We start from the raw sequence: 25615 nt of genomic DNA on the forward strand, positions 1-25615 counted from the left end.
TACATTTAGAATCACAGACTCACAGAATGGTTTGGGTTGGAAGGGGCCTTAAAGCCCACCCAGCTCCAACCCCCTGCCATGGCAGGGACACCTCCCACCAGACCAGGTTGCCCAAAGCCCCATCCAGCCTGGCCTTGAGCACCTCCAGGGATGGGGCACCCACAGCTGCTCTGGGCAGCCTGTGCCAGGGCCTCACCACCCTCACAGTAAAGAACTTCTTCCTTATATCTAATCAAAGCCTACCTTCTTTTAGTTTAAAACCATTATTCCTTGCCCTATCACTATACTCCCTGACAAAGTATCCCTTCCCAGCTTCCCTGTGGGCCCCCTTTAGGTAAGGTGTCCATATAAAACATCTTTCTAGGGGAAAAAGCATTGCTTCCCTGATGCAATATAGTCAAACCATACGGGAAGGGTCAAGATAGTGCAGATCAGAGGCAGTGCAACGCACACTATGGCTCTGTGCAGGATTTCCCAGGTAAAGAGCTCCCAGCTGCTGCCCACTGTCTAGGGAGGGCTTTAAAACCTAACAACAAAGAGCTAACAGGCACTGAGAGTCCTGCTGTGCACAGCAGCACTCTGCTCTCAAGCATCTTTTTGGAAAGTATTGATTTAATTCCCTCATGTGAGCACATACTTCTGCTCTAGTAAATTATATATATGCACGTTTGTTGAATTTTATTTTATATAATGGCTTGACATGCTTCCGTGAAAGCCTCTGGGAAAGAAGTATGATATGAAATAATAAACAGACCAGCCTCTTACTAGAAGACAATTTTGTGTAAATTAAGTTACATGAAATGTATTAATTTTTAAATGTCACTTTGATTTATAATAAAAATCAAGATTATTGAGCCTCCTGAGCTGCAGCTTGCTTAAAGGAAAAAAACAACACCAGCAAAACCAACAACAACGAACAAAACAAAATAAAAAGCTGGAGCTTGTTGCTTGGAAGCTGTTAATTCTCTATGACAGTAAGATTTTCCTTTTTCATTCACCTGGGCTCTTTTGGCTATATTGCTTATAATTGCTTGATGTACAAAGCTGCAAAGACCACTTCTGCTGCCTTTGTACATGCCAAACATCAGTGTGTGTCTCCTCTCACTCAGCCCCACAGCTGGCTTGAAAACCAGCTCCTGTCCAAAAGGCCATGCAGAGGAGGCTCACTATTTTAAACAGAGAGGTTCAGAGATTTTTAAGGGTTCTTACCACAGTGACTCTTGCCTAACCAGTACCAACTCAATTCCACAGGTAGAGGCAATACTAATAGATCTACAGATGTGCTGTCTAGGGCCACAGTGATTAGAAGAATCAGATTAGAATAAAGTTTAAAATCTTTGTTAAAAACATTAGTGAAACAAAAATACTTTTCTACACTAGGAAAGTTTTTGGTTCCTCAGCCAGGTAGACTTGGAGGATGTGCATAAAAAAAATGAGATAATATAGATTGGGATATTTTAATGAACAAAGCTAGAGGGAAAAATCAGCCAACTCTGTTATCCATTATCTGTTGGGACTCACTACAGAAAGATATTTCCAAGGTTTACAGCGATGCAGGTATTTCATATTTAGAACCATCCCAGCAGCATGAAGTCAGCTCTGAAGAACAAATTTGAAAGGCAAGTACAAAAGGAAGATGTTTACCTAGTTTTGAATGAAGCCTGGACAGAAGACAGCATGTAACGTGTACAACACTAAATAGTGGAAAGTGCAGAGTATGGGAAGGTGTACGGGAGGCAGGGAAGAAAAGTAAGTTTATTTTTGACAAAACGTTTCAGTTTACTTGTAGCTTAGCAAAAGTTAAAGAATGGTGACATAAGAAAGTCAATTTTCAGTTCTAACTGTATTCAGGTCATTATTAAAAGGGGTGACAGGAGAAACTAGACACGTTAGATCATTGTAAAAATCCAGATAATGCAATAACGTCTCACTGATAGCCTCCTGGGTATCTCTGAATTGCAACTTCCAAATGTGGAGCTCCAGAACCTTTTCAGTCCACGCTGGTCTTCAACACAGCAGTCAGATTTGTACAGTTCTGCACTTGACTAAATAAAGACCTCATCCTGCATGGCTTTGCACATTGGAAAGCTACTGCGACTGTGAGTCTGTAAACTATAGTTATGGTCACCAGATCACCAAAACTAAGTCAAATGACCAAGTCACTAGTCTCACTGAGAGCACAGGGTGTGTTTGTGTCTTGGTTAATTCATTTTTGGGGATACAGACAAAAATCTAGGTACTACCAAAAGTGTCAAAAACTACAACTCATTATTACTATAAATAAATCAGCGAGTACACTAAAAAACAGCCTTTATACCACCTGGCTGACCTAAAATGAAGGACCAACATGGACAGCTTTTAGCAAGTACTTTTCCACTGCCTTTTGTGTAATCTGAAGGTTGGCGTGTACCTCAACTCAATAATTAAATTTTGGCTGTTACTTTAAAAACCATAACCAGATCCTCTCAGATTACTCCGGAATAAGTCACCACTATGATTAACATATATTTTTACTAGCACTATAACAAAGAAAAAAAACCTGAGAGAACACAAGGTTAATTTGAAAATTCTGAATTGAATTTCCTTATGAAACAACTACAAATGTAAGACACTGACTATACTCCAATTACAATCCGCTAATAGACACAATTTAGAAAATTCTAAACCAAAAGGGACAGGTTATTCTATTTGCCCAGGCTTGTTTCACAGCAACTTGCACAGACGTGCAGAAGGACTCAACCAAAGGAAATCAGAAGAGAATTACCTCCATGTGGGGAACTTCCACAGCTATCTCTAGAACCCTCCTTGCATCACAGTGAGGGAGGCAAACTTCAGGAGCATTGTGGGGAGGAAGAGGAGGAACAGGATGAAGAAAAGGCAAAATGACTGCTATTGCTAATTGTCCTGACTACCGGCATAAGGCAGACATGCTCCCTTCCTAGCTTTAACATGTATTAGGACCACATGGCTCAGGCTGATGGGGGGAACAGACAGGCTATCTATCCTACAGCAGAAGGTAGAAGGCTACCGAAGGATAGGGCTGTGACTGTGGGAGGAGCGTGCTCTTGGGAAAACAATCTAGATGGATGTGATGTGGAAGGGAGGAACACAATCAAAACCAGACATCCCAATAACCACACAACATGTAACTATATAAGCAATAAAACATCTACAGATAACCCTGGAAGGAGTAACGAGCCAGACCTTTAACTGGAAGGCTGGGTAACGGGGAAGTTACCCTGCTGAAGCCATAAGGTGCCATGAACCACCGGCCTACTATTAGTCCTTCAAATTCTTTTGAACCTCAAAGCTTTGAAGTGAGAGAGCTAAAATGTTTCATGTTGCTTCTCCAAGAAAACTTTAATTCTGATGGAAATGCTGATCCCTTCTATTCCTTTATGTGCACATCTTATATATAAAATTAAAGAATATGCTCTCTATGGTCCTCTAGAGAGAGAAAATCAGACTCTTAAGCAAAGACAGACAAATTATTGGGCGTTATATTCACAGAAGTGCTATGCTTCCTTTACCTCCAGAGAATATTCTCCCATGCATGGCAGCTGGCAAAAGTTATTAATACCAATAACGATTGTTTTTAGCAAGCAGCATGTTAAGATGGAATTTTTATGGTTGGAATAGCTTTCAAGAAATGTATAAATCACTCATTTTTAAGAAAAACAGATGACATATTTGGCCAGAAAAAGTCATGCAGATGATAAAGGACTATCCTGAATCATACTGAAGATCTGTGATAATCTTACGTCCCTGGATTTAAGAATGGTTAATAGCCCAAACTGTAGCAGGACCAATATGGGTCAATACAAAACATGAAAATGAATATTTCATCTTTTTCAGAGATACCTAGGAATAAAACATATTCCCAAAGTAACTTCTAAGTGAACATACATTTTCCTAAATATCCTGAAAAATCTTCATTTTAGTTTTCTAAACCCAACAGTGATATTGTCTATAGAGTGTTAGCTGATTTGGAGGGGTTGTCTCAGGATGGAAGCAGGACTGCTAACTACAGCTGAAAACAAAACCAAAAAATATACTGCGAAGATTATGTTAAATTCAAGAAACAGCTAAGCATCAAAACACATTTGCGGTGAATAGAGAGTCTTTGCTGTAGTCTCAGTGACCTTTTTTTGATTTTCAGGTCCTCCTATCTAGTATTATTTCTTTCAAGTAAATGTTTATAATAAAGGTTTTTCATTCAACTTTCTTATAACAGTACTGGTGAAATTCCAAAAACACTCATTATTACAAATATTTTTACTAACAGATATGCCTCTAAAATTAAGTTTCATTGGTATCTAATTTTAGTCTGTTTTGGATAAGCTGCTATTTATTCATCACTAATAAATACAGCTGTATTTGTTTGCTGATTTTTGTGTTTGCACACAAAAGTCTGCAAACACAAATACACACAGAATATTAGCATTAGGTACTGAAAAACCCTGCTGTTTCCTATTAAAAAGACAGATTAATTTGCTACTGAAACCAACATACAAAAAAATCAGGGAATTAAATTTTTCATCTTCCATATTGCCCTCTAATCTGAGACACAATTAGATATACTTTAACTACTGCTGAAAGCATCCATAGATGTTCACAGGAGATGGAAGTTCCTTATCCTTCCTAAACGATCTTCTACAATACCTAACCTTCCTTACAGCAAAAGAATTGTTCTCTGGAGCAATCTTTTATCATATTCTAAAGATTTAATGTGTCTTCCTAATAATATATTCTTTTGTTTGAACAAATTAATGGGTCAAATTGTCTAATCTCTGATCATCATCATTTATCCTTTCTGAACTTTCTCAACATGTCCACATCTACAATGTTCCATTCTTGGCAGATTATGCACATACACCTGTCTGCCTGCCATCCTTTTCACAAAGTATTATAAATAAAATATATTTATTAAGTTTCACTCAATTTATCTTGTGCAGAAACTTGTAAGGTAATTACAGGCTTCTAAGTGTACAGCAAGGTAAGAAATAATTTTCCAAAATTCGTAAGTGGAGTAGTTTAAGGCAGAACTCAAGAGACATATACCTAATAGTGTTCACCTTAACTGAAAATATATATATATTGCTACAGTTCTGATTAATTTGATTACACTTCAATAACTTTATCAAATCTACAGCAAGCATCCTTGGGAGTACATACAGAATTTCTTGGCCTGACCAGCATAGCTATACCTTGTATTCAGAGCTCATCTTAGCTCTTTCTTGCTTTGACATTTCACCTCTTGAATGAATTCTTTTCTCCTACTGTCTGAAAGTGCTTTTTTAAAGTGGAAAAACTGGTTAAGTTTTTTCCTTCATTCCTTAGAATCATCTTCAAATAACTAATGATATGGCTGTTTATGCTGAACTCTACTGGCACACTGTTTTACTACTTCAGTGAACAAATTACTTTCTAATATTTTCCAGCTAAGAAAAAAAAAGTGTTTACCTTTTAGTAAACAAAAAATCTTCAAATGTATTGGCTAGCTCTGGCCACATACTGTCAAATTTTCCAGAAGATGCATGCTGCCTTGCAACTGGTAGTCCAATGGAGAGAACTTTGAGAAGGGAGGAAACAGCTAGCTTCCATGTGCTTTCCGAAGGACAGGAATATTTCAGACTAAGAGGTATTCTCAGTGTCTGCAAAATACAAGTTCAAATAAAATTCACAGTTGCTCAGAGAAATCAAAGAATAAGACAGATTTCTGTAGATCTCACCAGACATTTACATAGATGATAGCACACATCTCTATTTTTTCTGCTGGTATATGAGATGGTCTTTTAAAAATATAATTATAAAGACAATTTACCGCATGCCAGCTGGCTAAAGCATGGGTCTGTTAACAAATACAAGGTTAGAAGCCAGATCTGATCCATTACCAATTACACTACGAAACTACCTACTGATTTTCTGTATTACCATCCACCATTTCTGCCAATTCTGACAAATGGGCTCACCTAACATCTACAAGATTTCTGGCAGTTCTTTGTCATAAGTATATTCTGGAGAGTTTAGCTCTGGCCCTAGAAAGTTCTCTCAAGTACTCTCAAAGGTTTAAAAGAAAAAAATAATTTAAAAAAAAGCCACACTAAATTTAAACTTTTCCTAAAATGCGAAAGTTGAACTATACATATAATCACTGCAAAACATCTGGTGATTGCTGACTGTTAAACCACAGGAAGTTTAAAAGCAAAGAGTTGATGAAATTCTGTAGATAAAGGCTGCTAGACAGCACAAATGTACAGCAGATTAAAACACAACAAATTCTGGATAGAAAGACAGCTTCAGTATCTATAAAAGAAACCCAATAACATGTTTAAAACTTCAAGCTTATGTACTATTTGCATTATATCTACTCCTTCTAGCATTGTTAGTCAACAATGAACTAACAAAGAACTGACACGAAGTTATCTTGGAAATCTAATTCTTTAATTTACGTTTCAAATATATATTAACTAAATTTGGGCACTACATGGATGTCCCTAATACCTTCAGGGAAGCTTCTGATTTGAGGAAAGCAAAGGGAGAACTCACTCTCAGGATTAAGTTAATTAGAATTATTTTTTGCAATAGTTATCAGAGCTAGGATGTAACCCTAGAGATAAACTGAAAGTATTCTTCTGATGCTTTTGCTCGTATGAGTCAAATCTAATTCTAATATCAACATGGGCTTTAGACACTTGAAGAGTCATTTCAGAAGTCTTTTCATCTACTGCAGTAGGCCACAACATTATCAACTGTGAAATTCAGAGAAAAATAGCATTTATATTAGTTTCACCTAGCCCATTAAAACAGAAGTGGAAACCAAATGTATTAATTTTGAAATACAAGCATGTAACAGATTCCAAATAATACCATGTAACTATTTTAAACATATTCACGTTGCTAAATTTCTATACAGGAACAACCTGAAGTCAGCCAAGTCATTAGAAACAAACCTAGGACCCATATAGTTTTCCCAGACATTTAGCATTACTTCCATTATTTGCCAAATTTGTTGGTTAAAAACAGGGTAAAAAAAATACGAGTTTGGCACTTTCACCTTAAAGGCACATCTGTGCACCCATAACATTTTATAGCTACATTAATGGCACACAAAGCCATTAAAAGTAGATCAAAAGTACCAGCTAGAGCACACCTCCAGAAAAATATTTTTGCCAATTTTGTCTTCAGCCTTCAGTCGTATTTACTAAGAGGCCTACATTTCAGATTCAGGTGCATAATACTCTCGAAGATTACTACTGTTTGGCCAAAACCACATTTGTTTATTTTTGTATTAATACTGAAATACTGATGCTGTATCATCTAGCTGAAGACCAGTGCATGCAGCCCAATTAATAGTGTTCGTAGCATCACAAGAAATTATCTGCTGCCTATCTTCACAGAATATTTTTTTAAACTAAAGCTTTAAGCATTCCAGAAAGTGTTTATCAACACTATCTCAAAATAAAATTCTTTGTTTTCAAAATAAACCCATTAATTCAGAGCACATGCAGGACAAAGCTTTACCTTAATAATGTTCTGAAGAACTTTCTCGTTTACAACAGCTTTATGGCAAGCTGTCTTCTGGTATAAGTCCACAACCACTTCCAATGATCTCTCAGCAAATGGTACATAATTCAACGCTACCCATTCAGCCTAGGGAAAAAATAGTAAATTACTGAACTATTTGTGAGAAAATATTAATTAAGGAACAAAGGCTGTATGCTTTGCATTGAACTCTCAGTTTAATGCATGCAGGGTTTGCTAAGAATATAGTCCAAGCAATAAAACTGCAAATACAGTGTGGTCTGACTATGAAAATGTACTCCACATTGAAGTAAAGTACATTTAAGTAGGAAAAATGTTGCAATCTAGGCAAGACAACTACATTAGGACAATCTTTAAGGAAATTTAACTCACCGGTGCAAATAGTTGTATCTAGTGTGATTCCATTGTGTTGCAGGATGAATAGAATAAGAAGAATTAATACATACATAACAGTTACCTCTTAGATTACACCGAATCAGATGCTCATGCTTAGTGAACAGCAGAGTACACAGATATAAAGAATTACCATGTCCCGTTTCTCTCCTGCATGTGCAATTCAAAAATGTGCAGTTTGAAGGAATTTTCTCCATTCAAAACTATGGTGCCTTTCTATTTAATATAGTGCCAAATACAGGAGCAGATATTTTAGCTTAATTCACTGGACAAATTCAGACACATTCACTACGTCTGGTGTCCAGGCAAGAATTTTCCTACATGGAGGAATACAGAATATTAAAAAACAACCAAAAAAAAAAAAGTAGAATTGAAAGGGAGCAAAAGATGATAAAAATACTAATAAATCCACTTACTACACAACATGCATAGCAAAATATTTACAGATAGAATAAGTGCATTAGCTAAACAACCTACATCTGAAGGTGAGTTGTGTTCACCAGCCAAGTGAAACAACTGAGACTTCTAATAAATTACCTGATTATATTTTGCATTTGCAATGTGCTTTGTTTCCAGCTGTCCATACTGGGGAGGCTTGCAGGAAAATTCGACAAAGGCCAATAGCTGGTCGAAGATTGCAGGATACATTATCTGCATGTTTTCTGAGCCTACACATATAGCCTATAGCAAAAGAAAATACAAAAGCTTGAGCATCAGCATTTAAAAACCTGCCTCAATCCAAGGAGCTCCTACAAAAAAAATCCTTGTATCTGCCTCTTATCTACCTCTGTGAATTATAAGGATGACTATTAATTTAGCTCACAAATTATTTTCCTATACCAACATCATGCTAAAACTGTAACAACACACGCAATATGAAATAATCTCATTGCATAAATACAAAATGATTACTACAGTATCATGCAGGAACTGGACCACACAAGTTTTATGCTGTATAGAAGAAAATGTACAGTTCTAATAGTTCAAGTTCTTATAGTTCTTATTTAACTTAAAATAAGTTTTGTTATTTTATTATAGAAAACTATGTGGAAAGATAGTAGTATTTACTAATGTATACATGGCCAAGTATCTCATTTTGTCTAATAAATGACACATTTTCTTTACAAACTCTGCTTTGACATGACATATTTATAGGTCATATACAAGTCTTGACTACTGATTTCACTCAGCCACATCTTCAAGTTCTACTTCGAGCAGCATTTAAATCTCAGAAGTAATTCCTACAAAGTTTCCATAAGTAGTTAAACTTGTGTCTTACAGAAAGAAACAAATAAAACCAGAATGATATCATTTTGGCATAGCTGAAACATAATCTTGTGTTAAAATGGAAAACATTTTAGGAAGGGTGTACTTAGAGGATGTCAAAGAAATACCATGTTGCCGTAGCATAATGATTTCCTGTTGCAAAACAAATCCCAAGGAAAAGGTAGGGCATCTATTTTCAAAGCCAGATACAAAGATTCTGTGCAGCTATTCCAACTATTTCCCGTCATTTTAAAAGTCCTGCTTTTCCTCACCAGGTCCTTCCTCTCAAAGCATCAAGAAACAGACTATTTATTGCTCCACAGAAAGGTCGTGAGCTTGTACTGTCATTTTCCTCTGGGGAGGAGTCAACTCCTTTTTCCATTAACCAAAGTTCATTCATGACAAGTTGTGTCCAAACTCACTCCAGTGCCACCAGCTCTGAAGCTGTTTAAGCACATCTTCCATGCTGGGGCTGTGTCGAGCCATTGCGGTTGAGTGGCTGGCAAATATCCTAAGTCCTCAGCTGTGAGAGGGAGCAAGCCGACAGGGGTCACAGACACTGCCATCTCTAGATCATCCTCAAAGCAAGCTGCACCTTCACGCAATCTGCAACCTGCACTGGAGCACTCCATGCATCATTAATGGCCTTTCCCTTTTCCGCAGCTTCCCGCAATTCAAAACATGTCTAATGCCCAAAAACTTAACCTACATTACGAAGATAGTGGAACGCTGCTCCTCCTAAGAAAGCTGTCCTTCTTGCAAGTCCAAGACTGTACTGACCTCATAAAAAAGGCACTTGAATGCTAGATGCTCCCTTGTGTGGCTGAATGCTGAAGGTTAATTGCTGCTCTGAAGTACTCGACACACTGCAAGACCATTTCAGCGGATATGCTGCTGCACCAAAGTCACTGCACTAAATCTTAACAGGTTAATGCAAGATAATATACGTAAGAAATTATTTTATATAACACCACATGGATTAGAAAGGGAAAAAGAGCATCCAGAAATTCCTGTATGAGTTTCATACAGATCTAACTTATGTGCATATATCTTCAACATCACCATTACCCCCAGAAGACTCACTTAACATCTGTAACAGCAAAACTTCAAAATAGGCTTGCTGTTCATTCATGCTTGTTAGATTTTTATTATTGTTATTATTACTCATTTTAGGATCAGAGCTTCTGCAGATGCTACTTTTTCTGTACTGGTGAACAAAAGCAATAACTACTACTTAAAGATTATGCACCAGTAGGTTCTTATTCTTAACATTTTATGAAACTCTCATAAAAATTTTGTTTTACAAATAGAAGCATTTTCTATCCACTCTACTGAGGTATTTTCAGCTCTTAACATCACCTGTACAATACTAAAAGTAACTGACCTGGTACTCCATCCTTACTTTGAAAAGTCACCTATCTAGAGCTGATTTTCAAAGGCGTTTATGTTTCTGACTGACACCACGTAACTTTTATCTAAGATTATGAAAAATGCAAAAGTGTGTGATCAAGGATGCTGAAAGTATTTTTAAGAGCTGCTTATAAAACAGAGTAGTATTTACTGCATTGAGTGCTTCTGTTTACATCCTTAAGTAAGGAGACACAAAAAGTAATGTTCAGGCAACAATAAAATGCACAGAAAACCTAACACATAACACTTGCCTGATCATTGCTTGCTGTTAAACAATGGATATGGTACTTTAGTTTTAGAAGTTTATGCTCTAAAGCATTCAAGTACAAACCTTCAAATTTTTGTATAGTTTGAGATTTATCTAACTGCTCCCAGTGCAACTACTGTCATAGACTACTGTTATTTTTACAGGTCTCAGTGGCTAAGCCTGTGCTAACTCTGTTGTACATGTAAATATATCCTTGAGCAATGTACCCACAGCTCAAGAGGTTTATGTTCATATTACCTACAGAAGTAGAATTCAAATGTATCTGATAACCAAATATGTATCTCTGTTCCTCTGTCTGAGGAGCCAGCTGGCTCACTGCAGCGTTGACCTGGAGTGAATGTAGGTGGGCAGTGAGCACAATCACAGAATTCAGGCTTGGGCACAAATTTTAGCTGAGCTAATACAATGAAACAGGCATTTAGACTACAACAGTGGAAGACTAGTAAACAAATTCTAATGAGGAATAAAAAAGAAGATGAACAAAGGGTCTAAAATGGACTCAATGCGTGGAGATCTGAAACAAGAACTAAGCTTGCCTTCTATTCCTGTGTTGTTGCGTTATCATGTCCTTTGCTAGTGCAATCACACAATAAAATCTCTATCAGGACAGCCAGGGGTTCAGTCTTAACATATCATTTTCCAGCTATTCCAGCTGCAGCGTTGTTCCAGAACTACTTACAAAGTGAAAACTGACCCAAATCTTTCAATGTTGACAAATAACACAACTTTAACCTGATCCCACACTCAAACATTGAAGAAGCAGGCAAATATTTACATGCTCTTCTTTAACTATCCCACTGGAACCTGCGAGTACCCCTGAGCGTTAATTCATTTCAACACAGGAAAAAGACACTGTGGCATCCAGCAAAACCACTTCACAGCCTTTGCTTCACACATAGCACTGGCTGACTGCCTTGCCACGTGAATTCTACTGGGTTACGCAGCCCAGAGGGAAGCTCATGAGACTTCACAGAACTTGCTAACCTCCAAATATCTTTTAAGTTAGTTTCTAATGATCTTAGTGATGTTCTACTAGTAGTATTTGTAATACACCCCAACTATGGGATGTACTGTTTGATATTAGTGTACCAACGACTTCCCATTTGTGTTTTCAAAGGCTTGGACCTGTAATGTTAAAATGTTTCTGTTTCTCATAGGGCTTTGTTGCAGTTGTTTTTGCTGTTTTAGAAAACTTCAGCCAGAACAGTTTAGCACCTTGACAAGAACAAGACTAGAAAAAAACGTGCAGTTTTTCCTCATTAAAATTTGTGGAAACCTTTTCTGTGAAAAGTGCCAGAAGCCTGGCTGAGCTGCTGGAATGGAAAGGATACAAAAAGGGTAAGCCTGATTGGAATAGGGTGATGGTTTAGTGGATACAATTCATCTTAAAGCTTCATGTTACATATATTCCCACATACAACACTGAAATTTAATACCAACTTTGAATCTTATAGTTCTGTTCTCAAAATACATTCATATTTCTTAAACCAACAAACTAAAGATATGACTGCAAGATAATGATTTTGCCTTTCTTGTGGGGTTGAAATAAGTACAACACAAGCCAACCCTCACTAAGCAAAAAGAAAACAAGACACTGAACCGCTACTCATTAAGTAGGCACTATACATGCTTTGAGCTGAATGAGACAGGATCCTGTCTGACAAGAGAATTTTTAAAAAGGTATGTCCATGTAGTTAAGCAAAACAGTCTTAACATGAAAGCCCAAAGTGAATGAAGTCAGGCGACATGGACAGTTTTAATTCTGGCATTTCTCAAGTTTTTTTCTTAAAGCAATGCCTAATCTAAACACATGATCTCATTCATTATCAACTTTGTTTCTTTTGAATAAATGTTTTCTGAATGATCATATTTGCAAGGTCTTTTACAACTCCAGCACGAGAAAGAATACTTTTATGTTTTTTTACTATCTAGTAAAAGGGCACCCTAATTTGCTGTCTACAAATTAATTTGCATGAAGAGTGCTCTTTGACGATGAGTTCTACGTTAAGAATTTTTTATGCAGAGATGTGGCATTTTCTGTAAATGACTAATTAATAAGAGTTAAGCAGGTAGTCTGCTAGAAACCTTTTTAGGTTTTATGCTTTGCATGTACTCAAAATTCTCATGATCATCACTCTTCTAGACTCTGTTTATGGTAGTGCCAGGGCAACATAAGGAGTACCATTTGGGAGATTATTTCCCCAGTTCCATGTACAGACACTCATAACAGTACAATACTTAAACATTAGCTAGACCAGTAAATGGATATAAAGGTAGCACCACACTTAAGGTATTTCTGCAATCTAGCAAAAATGCATTCCATAAAGATTACACCACTCCTTTGAATGCAGAACACCTGGGTCACACCAGGAATGGAATTCTGATTGTTATAAAACAGCACATTGTGCAAATTTAAATAAAGAAACACTAAGTCACCACACTATACTTCCAAGAAGAAGAACTGAGACAGTGTAGTTTACCTTTCACCACACATTTGAAGTCCCATTATTACCTTTTGTAAAACATCTAAAGCTGTAAGCACTGCTTCCTGTAAACTTGTCAGAACTGCTTCAGTATAGGATGGAAGGATGAAAGGGGAAGCGTCAGAACTGATCGGAACTGAAACAGCACCATGCAAAATGACACCCAGCTTTTGGAGATCATCCATGCTGAAACCAGTTTTGATGTGTTGGTAAAGGGCTGGGAATATTTGAATTAAAGCTGTAAGAAAAGGCTGGCTGGGAATGAAAGTCAATTTATCAAAATTAATCGGAGGCTTTGTACTTTCTGAACCAATCCTATACCAGCTGTTCCAAGCTGCCCACCAAAGATTCAAATCTTCAATCTCGTCTGTTACTACAGGTAGTTCAGATCCATTGTATCTTCCCATTCTTTCCCCTATGGAGTCAGTTCTCATGAACGATCTGCCAAGACTAGTGGCAGTTGTTGTCCCTACCACCACAGGTACAGAAACATTGATAGCAGGTGGTGTGTCAGGCTTCTCTGAGTCTCGGACAGGAGAAACGATTTGTAAGATTTCCTGGAAGCTTTTCAGAGCAGCCAAGGAAACTTCATTATTTTTGCTGAGCGCTGCTGATTGGATGTGATCAAGAAGGACATCCCAGGCTTGTGAAAAGTCTCCTATTAAAAACAGAAAAATAAAAAAAAAAATCAACTTGGTACTGGCTTGCTATTTCACTTGCCACCCCATTCCATCTCTGAAAGGCTGTTCATGTACTTGTTCCTCTAACACAGAGAAATTTCATGAGGTTACAGGACAGCTTCAATGCCTTTCAAAATATATCAATTTGGTTGTAACTAAAGAGAATGAATGCAATAGACAAATACACAAATATGAAGATTGCAATAATAAGAGTGTTTATGCCAAAATTATTCAATATATCATATCACAGACTGGAAAAAAGCGCAAGTTTTCTTTATTCAGGATAGTGAAAAAAGATGTTCTTATGCACAGCAGATGCCTGTTGATTTCAAAAAGTGTTCAGCATTCACAAGGAATAAAGGGTCCAATCTACGGTCATGTAATGCATTTTATAAGGAATTTCAAAATTCTATGATCACTATCCTGTAGAGAAAGATTTCATTTTTGCAGTTTGAGGTTTTTGTTAACCTTTCATTAACCTGTGTAACCTTAACAAGACAAAAAAAAAAAACCTATATTCTGGCAACCAACTAAACACAAAAATTATTATTGCTATTACTATTGCTATCATGCTACTGTAAGTTAAAGTTATTTGGCACGCAGCATTGTGACTACTGAGATTTCATCTCAAGTACCATGACATGAAAGATGAAATCGGTATTTAGGATTTTTGGCTCTAAGGAGCACGAATTAAAATTCTATTTCTCATCACATTTGAGGTGAGACAACAGAAACACACCTCCAAGCTAAGATTAAGATTCTTGCCTGGTACTGTAATGGCAAAAATATCCAAAGCTGGAAGTTCATTACTGTATCTTTCAGTAATTTTAAACCATAAATTTTACCTAAAGGCTGCAGTAAATATCTCCGGGTGTTAAATATTCTTGCAACTCCAGCCAATGTTAACACCCATGTCTCTGCCCATTGTTTCTCAGCTGTATCCCTTGAATGATGGATGAGGATGTTCCCTCCTCCTGATTCAATCTTCTCTTTGTCAGCTGTAGTAGAAGATTCTCGAACCCTATCCAAGAGGTGAAATAAAACCTGCAACAGTCAGAAAAAAAAATAAAAAAGGAGCAACTTTTAAAATAACATTGTTGTATTCTCAGTAAAAACAACAAAAATAGTAAATTTATTGTTATCCTTTATGTCACTGTGTCATCTTGGGAATTCCCTTATTCTACACAGTCCCTGCAACAGCTAAGAGTACTTACCAGCTAACTGATGTTTACTTAAGAAGAATTAGAAACAGCATGATCAGAACCACTGAGAACAGTGTCAGTACTAGTAACAGAAGGCTACTGTTAGAGATCTGTACTAATGTATGGATCTCAGATACCTCAACAACAGATGCAGTAGGCAACAGACTCAACCACAGCCCAATTTTTCCACAAGGCACAACCAACATGACTGTGATCCAGAACAAGTTTCTAGACCCTCTCAAAGAAGAGAGACAAAACAGAGGGCAAAGCAAAGCTCAATCTAATATAAGATCAATCCAATCAGATGACTTTCAAATGTCAACATGTTTTCACACAACAGGAGGAGTCTTTCATCTGTGCAAGAAAGGAATAGCCCTTTTATACAAGTCCTGTGTAAGAAAGAAATGATCAAGATAAGAAAATTACATTTTGAAAGAGGTTTTAAGGACAAGAGAAAAGTATAAAAAAATAAAATGAGAAGTCAGACTTCTGCAACCGTATGTTATCTTTAAAAGAATGTTAATAAACTAGCTAACGGATATTGAAACAGTGTGCCAACAGTTACTAGAATGAGAATTAAGTTTTAAAAACCTTCAGAAGAAGCTCACACGACATACCTTCCATATCACTGTGTGCCACGTTGAATGTTGCAATAAAGTTCCGTGAGCACCAATAGTGGAAAACAATGTCTGCCCAGCACTCTTCCTAACTGCAGGTCGGGGATCCACACAGAGTTCTCCAAGTTTGGCATACAGACACAACCAAAGACAGTCAAATGGTGGTGCAGGATGAAAAGGTCTGTTCAGCACTACCCCCTTTTCTTCTGCCTGTTTCTGCAACACTGCTTCTTCTTTGTTTAGTTCCTTTTCAATTATTTCACCTCTTTGGAAAAAATAATCGGAAATATTCCACTAGAAAATAAATAAGACATGTTGTTGCACAATAAAAATATTACAACACACTTAATGATCATGAAATAAATTGTTTCGCATTTTCACATTTAAAAGTATTTTATAAGGTTCCCTACGCTGATGGAATAAAATAGCACATAAACGCTCTAAGGTACAGAAAGTAATTTTCTTAGCCTTAGCTTTTAAGCCACAAATACATGAGATATTAGAAAAAGGAAAAGTTTGTATCAAAAATGTGATACTGGTGAACATATTTACAACACAATACTATTTGTTTTATACAACCTCGGAGTCAGGAAGATTAAAGATAAACTGTGCTCATTCAATTTACATATGATTCCAAATGACTGAATGGGATGCCAGTAACAATTTGAAAAATGGGCTTAGGCTTTCATTTGTAGAACAGACTACAGACTGATTTTCATTTGGAATAAAAAAAACTGGAAGCAGCATCATTGTAGGCTAATGTAAAACTCACCAACAAACCAATTGAAGTTAAGCTAATATTTAGCTCTTGGTTGTGAAGTCCAAAGCTTCCTGCAACTTCAACAACGATCTGTAGACAAGTGCATGGCATTGTTGGAAGAAAGTCTGTCACAACCAACTGAAGACACTGGAATGCAGTCCGTATTAAGGACTCTCTTAAAAAAACAAAACAAAAACAAAATACATACACACACTCTAATTTCAAGTTTCTTCAAGAGCACGGAAACTTTTTGAATACAGTACATCAGGAGATAGCAATATTAGAAAATAAATATATATATATATATATATAAATTTTGAAATGGATTTACAAGATTTAAAATGTTTCAACTAAACTTTTTTGAGATGTGACATTCTGTTTAAGCTTCAACTTAAAGTATGTACCTAAAGTATGCCAAACAGGTGGGAAAATGTATTTTTATTTATTAGGAAAGATGTATGCTAATATAAAGGTAGTCTTACATGCTTCAATATTATATCATGATAGTCAAAGTACCTTGAAAATATCTGCCATTAAATACACACTTAATAAATACTCTGCCTTCAGAATTAAATTCTGAGCACAAACAGATAAAATTAAAATGTAGTCTGGAAAAGGGTTGTGAGAAGGAGTTCTCCATGAAGGAAGACTATCCACAACCAAAATCTTGTTTAGTGAGAAACAAAATGAAGGAATCATAAAAGAGCAGTGGAGTATAGGTAAATACAAAATAGGGAAGACAAACTGCTACTGCTGTATTTAGATTGAAGTACAGTTTTTATAATGCTTAATATTTAACGTACAAAAGACAAATCCAAAGGTTTGTAACACATAAAATGAGTGTTCTTCAGAATATATATTCCAGGGGGGGGAAAAAAAAAACAAACAAAATCAGAGTAGAGATGTCAATTACTTATTTCAGAATCCTATATAAAAGAAACTTTCATTTTTTTTTTTTCTATTAATTCTAAATGAACATCATAGGTGGACCACTGTATTGTAACAGCCAGACTGAGATGGAAGCCAGAGAAATGCACACAGAAGTTCACACGGACAATAAAAGTATAACTAATAATTCTGCGTAATAATATGCATACTGCAAATAAGCACCCATCCCACCACATTAAGACCAAAGGATATATCCTTGCTAAACTTATGGAGGAAATTTTCACACACTACTTTCCTTTGCATTCATTACATGAGTCTATGAAGTGAAACACACCCAAAACTGCTGCAGTTCCCTCTCCACTACAAAACTCCACAGGTATGTGATCTTCAAGGACTCTACAGGAAAAGGAAAGGAGGCAGGAAATGAAAGTATAGTTACACAGCTCATTTTGAAGAACTGCAATAATGGGCAAGTAACCTCTTTTTCTATATTCAAATGTAAGGCCATTAGAACAAATTCAAAGAAGTTAATTTCCCAATTAATGTCCTCACATTACTATGCATTTGGAGAAAAGTTTCGAAGTTCTTCATGCAAGCTGGAACAGCAACACAGCTGATCAAAATGTAAAATTGTCCTTAATGTTATGGATAGCCACCCAAAAGGTAAATACAAATGTAAGAAGTAGCTCTTGAAATATTCTGCAGTGCCTTATCTATCCTTAAAATAAACTGACAACCCACTGAAAAGGAAATTCTTCAAAGGAAGATTTCCTTTTGTTTTGCAGGCTAGCATTGTGCAATCAGAAGTGATTTCAGGATCAGTGGCTTTCAAAATGGCATCTTCTGTATTTATAGCAGCCTGCGAAGACATTTTGGAATGCAAATGGATTTCTACCCTGGTCTCCAGGAAGTTCTCTGAGCAGAGGGAAGACACTTGTGAATAAAGTCTAATAGTCAACAGCTTATACTTAGAGTATGGATAGTGCCCGCATTTTGAGATCACAGCTATAAGTAAAGCAAAATATTCATTTGTTTCCCAAGGAAAAGAAGGCTTGCTTAATGTTTTTTTCCTACAGTAGTTGATATGAGGTGGTCAAACAATGCTATGTGTTTGAAGAAAAGCATTCTATATTCTTTATAGGAAGGGAAGCATGGCTATCAAAAAGAGAACGCTCGCAACCAAGTATGCCAATATCCTTGGGGATTTTGGCAAGTATTACCATCAGAGCAAGCAATACTGCTACAAGAGAAAAATCCTCCAAGCATTTGAAGAAAGGACGGGACTTAAGAGGTGCTCGTATGGCCAGAAGACAGAAACTAAAATGGATAGAAAAGAGATACATGCCAAAGTGAATTCTTTCAATACCCAAGTTATTTGATGACCTACCATAGTACACAGAGTCATGACTAATACCAAAGAAGGAACAATACAGTCCAAGCGTGTGGAAATAGTTCTTGATGCTTACAGTTCCAGGGTCAGATGTTCATTCCACTGCTCATTTCAAAAGAGCTTCTTGCAACTTCACCTCTTACTTTCCCTTGTGGGCAAGAAGACCAGTCATGCTCCCTAGCTATAACAATTATTTTGGTCTTCTGAAAGAGTAAGTCAGTAAAATAAAAGCATGCACTACATCAAAAATTACCAAAACTGTCTGTTGAGTAAAATTATTCATAAGCTAAAAATGAAAACAAAAACTATGCTATTATCAAAGTAGTTATTAAAGTATGAAAATAAAAAGGACTCTTTCTGCTGTTGTCATTTTACATGATTTTAAAATTTTATTTTGACCACTTACCCCTGATCACTTCGGATTGCCCCCATGACTCCAAGGACCAATGGCCAACCAGGTCCTAAGCTGTCACCCTGACTCTGCAAAATCTGTAGCACACACTCCAACTGCTTGATCCTGATATCAGGATGACTAATATTTGACAGTTCCTTGAGTGGATTCAATAAAAGCAGCTGCAGTCTCTAAAAGTAAACAGTAAGTTTTTATCAACCTTAATAAGCTTTAACTGATTCTTAATTATTTTAATGTGTAATATGTGAAACCATGTAATACCAATCTAAGATTCTTAAGAAGATGTTTAATGCTGAAAGTCAAGTGTCAGACTGGCCCTTCTAAAAAAGCTCTTTATAAAGGATCTCAGCAGGAAATCTGCATTTTTTCTTTGTTTTCCTACCAGGTCTTCAGGTTCCTCAGGGAGCAGGTATAGCATGCTGTCAGAGTTGCATAAAAGTCATGCAACTTTATGCTCATTCAGGAGGACCAGACTCAGCTTCCTACTAAACAGACCTTGAACATACTATCCACTGAACCTCAGTAAAAATATTAGAATGCTTTATTAATAATGCGTTGAATAGTTGTGATTTAGACGTCTAGGCAATTTATTTTTTTACATGCCACTACATCACAAACATACTTCAAAACATTCTGGAATTGTTTTGCACTCATGAGGGTGATCCACTATTTGTTCTAACAAACAGATAGGATATGCAAGCATCACCACTTTTTGTTATGTATGAAATGAAATGTTATGTATGTTATGAAAAAGGAAGGAGAGGGTAGCTCATTAGAATGCACGAGGTGATTTTCGATAGTTATAACCGAATGTTACAGCTGTAGGCTTTATAAACTCAATGGTAAAATTGCTTTATGAATGCCTCCTATTCACTGAACTGGAGAAAACTTCCTCTAGGGAAGACTTTGATTTTATGTTCATTATAAGTTCCAGAAAAGGAGGAAAGCAGTTTTTCTGTAAACTTATTTTACCTGATTCTGTGATAATGGAGGATCATGGCTGAATGTCAGACCTGCTTTAATGAGAGAAGTTAAAGCCTCTGCTCCCCATTCTCTCATTCTGGAGTTGGGATGCTGACAGACCTGAAAACAAAACAGTGTTCTGTTTAAAGGCACTTTTATTTAACCAAAACTTGAATATATATAATATTTAAAATTGGTATGTAAATTGTAGTGGACCTTAACATACAATAGTTTAGTAAAATATTTTACAACTATACAATAATTCTCTAAATGTTAAATTTAGGTTTAATAGTAAAAAAGATAATAAATTTTTTTTTGAATGGACATACCTTCTGAATAAGGAAGCAAAAGGAAGCAGTGAAAGACACAGAAGGAAACAAATTGAAAACAGCAGCTCAAGTCAATACACTCTCCAAAATCAACATACTAACTGCTGTTTCAGATACTGATAGACTAAAAGGTACCAAACAACTCTTCTTAGATTTAACTCACCCTTAAGCTACAATAGAATTCTAAAGTTTCATCTTTCACACACACAGCTTAACATACATAATCACATAAGGAATCATGATATTAATCAACACAATAAGCGTCTACTTTTCAATGGTCCCAAATACAAAAAGTGACTACTTACTGAATATAAAATAAGTGTTTATACATCAGTATTTCAAAAACTTGACAAAACAACAGTGAATGCTATTTCACACTTAAGTTCAAATATCTTCATTCCTTTCTCTTTTTCTCCTTGTAATCTAAACCTAATATTTTTTCCAACAGTTTTTTTAAGAACAGAACAAAATAAAAACACTGTGCAAACCCATTGCATAGATACACAGTATGAACTGTAATCCTGTATCTGTTGCCCTCAAATAAATAAAGTATCTACAGTCTCATTGGCCTCTATATAATTTTTGATATCCACCCTTCCAGCTCTAGCTCTGATGGTGTGAGAACCCAGCACTTTTCAAAATCCAAGGCAGGATCATAAGGAAGGCAGGTGGTTTGGACTGGGTTGGTGGACTGTCTCCGTATTGGACACTAGCCAAACTGAAAAGGAGAGATATGCAGAAGAGATAGCTTCATGTTAAAAAAAAAAAATGAAGAAAAGAAATAGCTATTCTACTGATCTTTTTTTTGTTACTTTATGTAAGATGATAAAATTTGAAATACTTCATTGTGCTCCGAATCTTATCAGATGATCACTTTAAGAGACAGGGAAGAAATTCAAAACACTGACAAATACCCAAAATGGATAGCAGACTGAACCAGATTGCTTACTAGATGAAAACATGGTGTCCCAAGATGTGGATGGTGAACCTTATTGTCTTGGAGATGAAGAAAGGACAAGAGAAAGAGATGCCTGTGCTTTAAGTCTTTAAACCTTTAAGTATCCTTTTTTTTTTTTTTTTTTTTGCCTAGATAAAAGATTATGTGGAGATGATCTCCATATAGAGGTGGCCAATCCTTCACACTGTTTGAAATAATAGAGTGGTTCGAAGGAAGCACCTGACACTCTGAAAAATGAAGAAGAAAATCTCTCTGCTTGCATTGGGCTTACATCACAAGGTTTTGTTTGGGGTGGGAGGCTGCAGGGATGCCCTCTGTGAGAAGAGACCAGGAGTTGCCCTGTGGTGGGCACTGCCAGTTCCTGCCAGCTTCAGCAGGGACCCACTCCTGACCAAAGCTAAGCCAGTTGGCAATGCTGCTGGCACACCTCTGGGACAGTGTACATGTATTTAAGAAAGGGCAAAACACATTGTGCAGCAGCTGTAAGAGAGAAGTGAGAAAATGTGACAGAAAAAAAACCTCTGCAGATAACAAGATCAGTGAAGGAAGGAGCAGAGGTGCTCCAGGCAGGCAGCAGCAGTTCCCCTGCAGCCTGTGCAGAGAGAGGCCCCTGGTGGAGCAGGCTGTCCCCCTGCAGCCCATGGGTCCCACACGGAGCAGATCTCCACGCTGCAGCCCGTGGAGAACCTCATGCCAGAGCAGGTGAACACAACCTAAGGAAGCTGCAGCCCATGGAGAGGAGCCCATGGTGGAGCAGGCTCCTGAGCAGAATGCAGCCTGTGGAGAGGAGCCCACACTTGAGGAGGTTTTCTGGAAGGAACTGCGGCCCATAGGGGGGCCCATGCTAGACCAGTCCTGAAGAATTGCAGCCCGTGGGACTCAGTGGAGCAGTTTGTGAAGGACTGTATCCCAAGGGAGGGACACCACACTGAGGCAAGGGAAGGGAGTGGGAAGGAAGGAGTGGTGAGAAAGTGCTATGGACTGCCCACAGCCCCCATTCCCTACACAGCTCGTGGCTGAGGAGGAGGTAGAAAAATCGGGAGAGCTTGGGAAAAGGGAGGGGCTGGCCAGAAGGTGCTTTTAGTTTTGGTTCTCATTATTCCACTCTGTTATTAATTGGCAATAAATTAATCTTCTTCAAGTCAAGTCTGTTTTACCCATGACAGTAAATGGTGAGCGACCTCCCTGTCCTTATCCTGACCCATGAGCTTTTTTCATCATATTTTCTCCCCTTGTCTTACTTAGAAGGGGGAATGAGAGGGCAGTGTGTGGGCACTTTGTAGCCTGCCAAGGTTAACCCCCTACAGTCCTTTACTCTCTTTAAATCTAACCCTGTTCTTGTATCTCACTCTTCTAACTAGCCCTGTAGAGAATTAATAAACGTTACAATTACATTGTATATTGTCTGTCCTCTGTTTTTAGTTTCAAATTCAAATTCAGAATTTAAGATTTCTTCCTTGTTGAAACACATTTTTCATGTAAGAGTCAAAATACTTACTCTACAAATTGAAATGGGATTATGACACCTATGTTGCCAGTAGTCTCTTTAAGAAACCATTTTAAATGTTAATTTACATTTATTAAAAACAAAAAAACTTCATTAGTATACCTAATGGCTTCAATCCATCTGGTATGGACATAAAAACACATCTTAAAATCTCCCTAGATGAATCCCAAATAAAGCCTGTTTGTGTTACTGTAAGTAAAACACGTACATATAAAGATCAACAGCACCATAAAGACAGTCAGTAAGAAGTATAAAATACAGGAATTTAAACATTTAAATTAACTTTTAAATTCAAGCTGTGATGCAATCAAAGTGCAAAAACAACGTGCATAAAACAGAACACCCAAATAAATACACTTCAGATTAAAAGAAATATTTACTCTTTAAAAATGCATTGCCAAAAGGTCTTCCTTATTACAAAAACTAAGTTCTAGTACAACTAATAAAAACAATTAGTTACCTCCAGGAGATGACCTGTCAGAGGTCTCCAAAGGATCTCGATCCTGTGCATGTTAACCAGTCCTGTTTCCAGTAATTTAGCAACAGCAAAAAGCGATGGTTCCTTAGTAAAAGGGAATTTGAACACATGACTTTGAGGTAACTTAGGTAACATTAGAACCTTTCACTACATTCTGATTTGTAAATTAAGATTTAACTAGTCTCCACTGGAGTACTGCATTTCACAAGCTGTTGTGACAGCATTCACAGCCTAGGTAGTATGGCTGGGAAGCTTACACAGCCTCTGCAGTACTTCATGAGAAGCCACAAGGGGGTAGCAACAGCCTATCACAAACAATACTTCTTTCATATATTTTTAAAATAGTTTTCTGCAAGTTTGTACAATAAGCCAGAGCCATAGTACTCCTTTCAAAACTCCCATTTTTACATAGTCCCCTCTTCAATCAGTTTTATAACATATTTTACTAGCAAACCAGCCTTCTTTCCATCACAACCTTTAAAGTTAAAATTGTATATGAACAAATAATGTAAAACATTTAATTTAGGACTCCCCTTATGCTTTATCTTCCATCTGCTTCATGAATGCCCTGCAGGAGTATGGTACATTTCCCATTCATCAAATACACATGCAAATATTTATTATAAGCTCCAATAAATCAATAGACGTATATTCAAAATTTACGGTTGCACTGGAATTATTCTTCTCATCATTCACATTTCTGCTGATATTTTATTCTCATTTTCAACTGATGTTAAACACACAAAAGATCTTATTTTAATTCATTATCTTTTCTTTGTCTTGTTACTGCAATTGTCAAATGTTATCAAGTATATTTTCTGTCATCATTATCTCTAGTGTAATAGATCGAGTGAAAACTTTCACAAATCCTCCTCTGAGATTAGATTATGACTAGAAGACCCATTCAATTTTCTTCAATCACATGGTCTTTAAACTTTCTGAGCTAAGGATTATTTTCTGAGGCTGACAGGAATACTACAATTTTCCCAGGCAAATGAGAATTAACGTTTACTTAATATCTAAATTGTTATGCTTTACCTGAAGCATACCATTAAACAATTTTGAAAATTAGCATCTCACAGAACATACTGTGGCAGTCAGAATCCCTGTCCTCTGAAATTACAGGGACTTTTTAAATTTTATCCATCCATGACCTGATAAATGGAAATACATGACATTCCTTACTGAACAAAAACCACAGCAATAACATGATGAGAGTGTCTACAGGATTTAGTAATCATATGAGCCATTATAAACAATACATTCTTTGGTTCATATTTTTTTTTTTTTTATTCTGGAGTAAAAAATCCAATGTATTACTGTTTTAATATTAGAAATAGTTAGCTTAAAAGACAAACGCACAAGTTGTCTGCTTTTTTCACAAAAGCACATAAGAGGAAAATAGAGAACTCTTTTTATACCTTATTGTTTCCATAGGCCATATCCATGGCTTCCAGAGACAAGGAGCAAAGGGCATTTATTAAGTGATGTAAAGACACATCATCAAGGTACCTGAAAAATAACAGCTATCAAAACACAACCAAGTTTGATACACATACATTATTTTAATTATAGGATAAGATTTCTTACTGTGAGCTTTCAAAAAGCCTCGAAAGTATGTTGGATATAACTGGTAGATCCGTCATAACTGCTGTGGTCAGAACCTTGAAAAGAGAGAGATAATTATCTTATAGGTTGCAACAGAAAATACCGCATAATCATTAACTATAAAATGTACAATCATGCTTACTGTGCTGGGTCCTTCCACAGCTCTTCCAGGTTTTAAGGCACCCCCAACACCAGGTTTCAGCCCCAGAATCCACACAAGATGCTGAAATACAAAAGGATGATTTTCAGCAGAAAAGCTGAGGTGAAACAAACATTCTACTCAAGTTAGCTTACAGCCTTCCAACTAAACAGAATTCAAGGAAAATGCTACCGTACTTACTCAAGACAATTCAAAGTACACCATGAATAGATTATTATTTTTTTTTTTTTTTGGTTAGTCACATAAAATCTCAAAACTAAAGTACAAAGAAATGCAAATAAGAAACCATAAATATTTT

At 36.7% G+C, this 25615-nt stretch overlaps 1 protein-coding gene across 3 annotated transcripts in view; it reads right to left on the reverse strand.

Annotated features, from left to right (window-relative positions):
- MON2 (MON2 homolog, regulator of endosome-to-Golgi trafficking) overlaps window positions 1–25615 on the reverse strand; it is a 70829-nt gene that overhangs the window by 11806 nt on the left and 33408 nt on the right. For 2 of the 3 annotated variants that reach the window (XM_082760352.1, XM_082760351.1), the window contains exons 17-30: window positions 25300–25380; window positions 25140–25213; window positions 24971–25061; window positions 23532–23633; window positions 20287–20397; window positions 19309–19484; window positions 16637–16799; window positions 15865–16158; window positions 14891–15089; window positions 13395–14023; window positions 8476–8619; window positions 7918–7935; window positions 7525–7653; window positions 5464–5654 (exon numbers count right to left, since the gene is read on the reverse strand). In XM_082760352.1, the coding sequence (XP_082616478.1) occupies window positions 5464–5654; window positions 7525–7653; window positions 7918–7935; window positions 8476–8619; window positions 13395–14023; window positions 14891–15089; window positions 15865–16158; window positions 16637–16799; window positions 19309–19484; window positions 20287–20397; window positions 23532–23633; window positions 24971–25061; window positions 25140–25213; window positions 25300–25380 (2402 nt within the window). The remainder of the gene's footprint in view (window positions 1–5463; window positions 5655–7524; window positions 7654–7917; window positions 7936–8475; window positions 8620–13394; window positions 14024–14890; window positions 15090–15864; window positions 16159–16636; window positions 16800–19308; window positions 19485–20286; window positions 20398–23531; window positions 23634–24970; window positions 25062–25139; window positions 25214–25299; window positions 25381–25615) is intronic. The other variant, XM_082760353.1, reaches the window with a different exon arrangement.

This window comes from Aythya marila, assembly GCF_965140915.1.
Source record: "Aythya marila genome assembly, chromosome: 1".
In the NCBI taxonomy this organism is placed as follows: Eukaryota; Metazoa; Chordata; class Aves; order Anseriformes; family Anatidae; genus Aythya; species Aythya marila.